Here is a 6,894-nt window from a genome sequence, read left to right as displayed (position 1 = left end):
AATTCTAGTTGTATGAGAAAGAAAATAAATAAAACTATTCACATTTAAGAAGCTGGAATTAGAGATTTTTCTCCACAAAAAACTCAAGCAAATACATTTCAATGAAAGTTACCAATAAATAAAATAGTGGACCTCTAATCTAATCAACTTAACTATGCAGCTCAAAATGTATGAGAAAGAAATACACCCCACACAAATAACTTTTTTCAATGAAAAAAACTTCACAGAGCAGCTTTAAACTTTGAAACTACTTTATTGATATATTGGGAAAACAAAACACATACAAGACATTCACATTGTTCACTCCCATCAGCAACAGCTCCCATTCACTCAACATGTTGCATTGAAATGCTGATATTGCATGTACAGGTTCACGCATGTTACCTGCACCACAGTTCCTGATTAAAGGCACAGTTCACGGAATGAGAAGTTCAGACAACACTGGGAAATGTTTCCTCTCAAATAAACATTTAGTGATCAAATGCAGCTGAATGTTTCCTTAAAGTCAACTTTTCATGGTCCAACACATATTGAGAACAAACATGTCAACAATGTATGTATCTGTGGAAACGACCTGCGCCACACGCTGGTGTGCTTGATTGTATCTACAGTCAAATGTTTCGGCAGAGAGAAACTCCGCGCGGGGCTCCTGCGGAGGACTAAAGGACACAGTGAAGCCTGCAGCCTGAACATCTGCTGATCCCTCGCTGCAAAAACACTGAAACATTTTCATTTTTATCAACACACATATTTCAAAAGTACTTCAAAAGCTTAGAATCAGCATCTTAATTCAGAAGAATATCACTAAATATATGTAAAGAGAAGAAAAGAGGACAGCGTCAGTCGATTGGATTGCAAACAGATACAAATATTCATGAAGTCATCCCCCACGTGTTGAAGTCCATATGATCTGCCTGGAGCAAAATAATCACTTCCAGGCATACAGAGCCCGCTCGATTTGGAGTTCTGTATGAAACGTTTTCAGTGAGTTTTATGGGTTGACCCATGTTGTTGTTATCGTTGAACTGCTGAATGTCTCGGTGCTGAGTGTAGTGTGTTGGCATGAAAGTCTGGATCATGTTCAAGCCAAAGAAAGGCGTCAGAAGGCACAGAGGAGTTTGATTGGCAGACAGAGATCAGCTGACAGTATCTCTGTGTTGGCTCAGGGCGGGGCAAGTCTATCATCATCTTCTTCATTTTTTTCATCACTCCGCCTTGTCTTTCCTCTTGGCTGTGAAGGGGACTTTGCTGGCGACCGTCGAGCCCATCGAGGACACGCCCCCGGCCACGGCAGACACCCCGCCCTTCACCAGCCCCACCCCCATGGAGGGCACGGTGGTCACGGCTGTCTTGGTGAGCTCCAGGCTCTTTCCGCCCACCCAGACCACCCCGCCCACCGCTGCACCCACCACCCCCTTAGTGACGTTGAAGAGGCCGCCGGTCACACGCCACATCATCCCAGGAGCAGCAACCACGTGGTCCTTACCGAGATCTGAAGACATACAAGAAGCATCAATACCAAAGTCTCTGCGAACACACATTGGATACTTAGTTTGTAGGAGTATTATGGCTTTATTCGACCAATGCTCAAACTATAACTTTAAAACTCTTAATGCAGAATCTTTTGGAAAAAGGATTATTGGTATTGGTTTTTATTTGAGTGAGATCGACTAATCATGTTTGTCTGAGTTTTGGTTTCAAGCGGGTAAAACTCAGTGTTGTGAGTGAATTGGGCTAAAAACCACAGACTGGTTGCGTTACTGTGATGTCACCCATTAGTTTGTTGTGAAGCTGGAGTGTAACTCCTGAATAATCTAAAAACAGGCACCATAAACATGAGACAACATCCAGAGGCTCCAACCCTACCAATGCATGAGTTTAGGCTTTAATGTATTTAAAAAAAAAAAAAAATAATATAAAAGAAACACCCCATTGAACAGTTGACATAAACAGGGATATTAGCTATATGATATATAGACCAAAACTGTTTTTGGACCAGTCTGTAAATGTGTAAACTTCTGCTGTACAGTTGGCCATGAAAGATCTATGAAGACTCTTTTGGAGCCGGCCTGAAGTGACCATTGGAGGAAATGCAGGTTTCAATCATTGAATGTTCAGGACTCCTGCAATACTCCTGGTTAAATCAAATGTTAATAAAGTACAACATATCTCTTAGAAGTATTACAGTACCAATAAGAAAGCATGGTCTCAGAATACTCATTCTAAAAGATTGCTAAGAAGACCTGTGTTTGCGGTTTGAATAGCAAAAGCAACTCAGGGAGCAAGGTTTTAAATACAGTCTGAAAGATACAAATCTGTTCAGCAACTGTCAAGATATATTGCTGTCTAAGTCAAGAAAACTATCTTGGCCCCAAATCTGACAGAGAAGGTTTGAGTAAACATCTCTCACCATCAGTTGGCTATATGCTGGGAAGATAAACTTAAATATATGGTTAACACGTCTCCTCACGGGGACATTAAACACGGGATATATTATCATTTCATATAAATAAAAGCAGTTAACTTTTATCAGGTAAAATATTTGGTGTGCCAAATACTTACTAACAAAACTAACAACATTTCCTTCAACCAAACTTTGTGTTTAGAGTTAGTTAGCATATTTGAGCATGCTTACACGCTAAACTAATATGGTGAACAGAGTAAACGTTAAACCTCCTGAGCATCAACATGTAGCTAATTTCTCACTGAGCTGCTATGATGGGTGTAGTATGAACAAACAGTACATGACATAGAACCATAACAATAGCAGCATTCATTAAGAGGACATGTGCAATTAGTGGTCACAGTTTGTCTGAGATTTTTCAACAACTCCCCAGATGATTTGATCTCTAAACTCACCAGGTGAGTAAGCTGTCCTCAGACACTGAAAACACAACACTCCATGAACAGCAGAGGTGATTTCTGAGAGGCATCGGGGAATGAAGTGGAGCAGAGGGTCTCTCGTTGGGACACTAATAGCTGGTTTGGAACTGCAGCCGCTCACACGCAAACAGAAATACTCCCCTGATAAACCCTCAGTTTCTGAAATAGCAGCGTGAACACAGATTGGAGCATGTTCCCAGCGGTGGGGGGGGGGGGGTGATCTGCTTACCCTCTGCAGGCTGACTGTCAGCGGGTTCGGCCTCGTCGGGGGCCGCTGTGGTCCCTGGCTGTGGCTCCACGTTAACGGTGTTCACATTCTGCAAAACAAAGAAAACCCCAGGATTCAGGTTTTTTTGGCCATTTCATTTTTTTACAGAGCATGGTTCAAACTTAAAATAACAATACCAAATCTGAGTAAAGAAAAAAGGGTAAAAATAAACAATAAAATAAATGTTCCCAGGATCATCAGTATTGTAAAAAGAAAAGAAACACCAGGCTTATATATTGTTTTGCATTTTAGGAGATTATGTTGTTACTAAACAACATAACATATGGCTTAAACTCCCATGCAATTAAATCATCATCAAAGAATCAGGGGAAAAGAGTTTTAGGGTTCATTTTATTTAACACAAAAATAATTATTAAATAAAAGTTGAGTCATATTCATTACCATGTTCCCTCATTCCTTGATCAGATAGTTATTGACTTCAATATTTTATTAATTTAGACAAGATTTAAAAACATGTAACGCATTTAGTCCTGTGGATACGGTTTTATAAAGTTCTCCAGGGGTAATTCTTTCAGCATGTGAAATAACCCTGTGATGTCACAGTGATGTCGTGAGCGTTATCTCAACTACGTTTAGAGAAAATGTCAATACGTTTTATAAAAAACTGGCCCTAGAAATTGGAGGTTTGAAATATGTGTGTTACCTACAGCTGTTAACATGCATGGGTTTAATGAAAGATTCAAGCCAGCTGCATTGTGGGAAATGTTGGAATAGAAAAAAAGGACAGATACCGCCATCTCTGTTTCACATATGACTATTATTTTTATAGAAGTGCAACACCAAATGTTTAACTGTCAATTTAACGTTATTTTTTTTTAAGCATGGTATCGAATAGAGGCAAAATGCTGGCATTGGTGTCAGCACTACACCAAACTCAGCTCTACTTACATTTATTTGAAGTCTCAATGAATACAGTCTGTGAATATTCCTGAGTCAGTGCTGTGTGTTCATGGTAAACCCCTTTAATTAAGTCCTTAACCAAAACTACACACTGGTCACCTCACACATTGTTTTTCATGTTAAGTCTTGCTTTGAGATATCTAACGACATAACCTTGGACGTTGAGAAACTAAAAATTAGTTTTTCTATTTTTTGACATATGGACACATCTAGAAAGTAATCAGCAGTTGAACAGATGGTGAAAATAACCGTTAGTTGCAGCATAACTGATGATGAAATGATAAGACAGGCGTGTTTTTTTGATCATACATTTTGATGTAAAATAAATGGCTGTCACACTGAACATAAGCAGGAGAATGACCTAACTGGTGCCATGTCACTATGGGTCAGTGGTGTTAACCTTTTTGACTTGTGGCCCTTTAAATGAACCCTCTTTTTACAGGCGAGAAGCTGAATTGAAACCATGACCATTTTTTGTTGTTCTGTTTTTATGTTTCATGTGGAACCTACTTGAGCAGGTCTCCCTTGAAAAAGAGATCAATGATCTCAATGGGATATACCTGGATAAATAAAGGTTTGAAATGAAATGACTCCTTGATGAGAAAATGACACGTAGAGGCTTAAAATCAATGCATACTTTCGCGTGCTTAAAAATAGATGTGCTATATCCTATAATATGAATAATTTCGCAAACCATCACCCCACCCCCTTAATTGTCTAATTCTTGGAAGCCACAAAAAATGGTCTAGATCCAAAAAGGTTAGGAAACAGGGCTGCAAGTCTTCTGAAAAATGTTGTTGAGTCTGGAAGAATTTAACTAATGTAAAAAAAGGGGAGTTTTAAAATAGGATTAGTCACTGCTGGTTAAGAGTTTGATGAGTAAAATGAGCAGCAAGCTGTGAGGCCTCACTTTAATAATGCTAGACATAAATAAATACACTTTTCCGAAGGGAAGAGGCCACATTTCCTGAAGGAGAGAAAACTAATAAAAAGAGCTCTTGTCATTTTGTATTTCCACATCATTACGCATGTAGCTTGCTGCTAAAAAAAAAAAAAACTACAGTCACATAGCTCGCATGCTGTTAGAACCCCACCATTACACGTAGCCTAGTATTTTTGACACGTTTCCAGATATGTAACCGTTAATAAAGATGCTGGTTAGTCCTTACCTTCACCATTGTTCCCAGTGCTTCTCCCACTAACACACCTGGCAGAGAAACTTGAGAGAGGAGCAGCTTCTGTTTCAGCCTCCGAGACAAACTCTGAGGAAATAAATGTGTTTTCGGTGTGTGCTGTTCTGGCTGTTTAACGATCTCTTCTTCTTCGGTTTTTCTTCTTCACGCCTTTATCGCTTAAAAATCTGCTGCTTTCAACTTCTCCTCTCACGCACACATACACACAGTTACAGGCTGTGCTACGCAGCACTCTTTTTACCCTGCTGGTTCTGCCGACGTGGCGTCTTCACTGCGCGTGCACACGCACACACGCACACAATCATGGGCGCGCACACAAACACGCATACACCGCACTGTACTTCCGTTTAAACCCTTCAAATTAAAACCTGTAGCAGTGATGAGGTGGACTATCTTATGCAATGTACAAATACTTCGATTATACTTCTCTGTTAGAACGTGATTTTGTTTCCATTAGTTTATTGACTTCAGATTTTAAATGTTTTACTTGTAGTCTAAACTATTTATTTTGGGTTAATCTGTTGATTATTTTTGTTGAAAAAAAGCCATTAATTGTTTGTTTTGTTAATTTTCATACAAGTAATCGTAGTTGAAGTACCCTTAAATATGTAATACTTATGAGTTATGTATTAATCGTGCTGAACAAACTAGAGTCTTTCCTGACGTGGCCTTCAATGCAGCAGCAGGTGTGTTCAGTTAGACAGCATACACTAAAATACTGGTTGGATGCTGATAGTTGGTTGGCCATATCCTAGTTGAACAGCAGGCCTTGTGAAATACACAGAAACACTAAAATGATACAGAAATAAAATAAATCTCTATTTGTTTGATTTGAATAGTCAGTTTTCTTTTTTTCTTTTTCTCTGCTTTTCTTTGTAAGAATTGTTTTCATCCAGAATTGTTCAGGTAGCCACAGAAAAACCATTAAGTACAGCAGATATCTGCAGATACGCCCTTTTGCCCTTTTTGGATTTTTTTTTTCTCCAAACAAGACGTTTACTTTCATCTTGATATAGTAGTAAAAGATTGTGGCTGAATATGATCATATATTTGCGCCTGATTTGTACAACACAGGACGAATAAAAATGTGTGTGTGTGTGTTGGAGAATAAAAATAAAGTAAAATTAATATAGACACATACATGATATATATTTCCAACTAACATTCATTTATAAATGCAGCTTTATTTTCATTAAGATAAATACATAATCAGAAATAGGAATTGTTAGGACTTTACTTAAGCTGTTTTCTGCGATCACATTTTGCCCCACTAGCTGCACATTGACTCAATGTCTCCATGTTCATAGATGAACTCAACTTAACTGTTATTTGACTAATATTGCTGAATAAATTAAAAACTCTATATCATTTATGTATAGATAAATATAATTACATTATAATAGTAATGCATATTTTCAGAAAACTAAAAGTAGATTTAACTTTGTTGTATTGAGTTAAGTTAACAAATAATGTAGATATCAGTTGATGTCACTATTTAGTTTAAGTAAGGGGCACTATTACAATTTACAGTGTATTAATTAAAGAGCTAGTTTTGGTTTTTCATTTACGGTTTAGTCTCAAACAAAAATGCTGTGACAAGCAATGATAAGCATGTATATTACTTGTGCA

General features: G+C 38.1%; 1 protein-coding gene across 1 annotated transcript; it reads right to left on the bottom strand.

The window, feature by feature from the left end:
* Positions 1–233: 233 nt before the first annotated feature.
* On the bottom strand, positions 234–5,564 carry LOC104941726 (transmembrane protein 263). Its single transcript, XM_010766860.1, has 3 exons — positions 5,242–5,564; positions 3,113–3,200; positions 234–1,492 (listed from the first exon to the last, which is right to left on the bottom strand). The coding sequence occupies exons 1-3, from the start codon at positions 5,248–5,250 to the stop codon at positions 1,206–1,208; spliced, it is 384 nt and encodes a 127-aa protein (XP_010765162.1). The 5' UTR covers positions 5,251–5,564; the 3' UTR covers positions 234–1,205.
* Between the last annotated feature and the right edge of the window lie 1,330 nt (positions 5,565–6,894).

The sequence above is a fragment of the Notothenia coriiceps genome, unplaced genomic scaffold, assembly GCF_000735185.1.
Source record: "Notothenia coriiceps isolate Sejong01 unplaced genomic scaffold, NC01 NC01_scaffold00003792, whole genome shotgun sequence".
Taxonomy (NCBI): domain Eukaryota; kingdom Metazoa; phylum Chordata; class Actinopteri; order Perciformes; family Nototheniidae; genus Notothenia; species Notothenia coriiceps.
Note: the sequence above shows the minus strand (reverse complement) of the source record. Positions and strands in the feature narration are given on the sequence as shown.

Excerpts from the sequence above, each read along its gene's own strand:
- LOC104941726 (XM_010766860.1), bottom strand. Across the intron at positions 1,493-3,112 it reads TGACAGTCAGCCTGCAGAGG|ATCTCGGTAAGGACCACGTG; the intron begins GTAAGCAGATCA and ends GTATGTCTTCAG.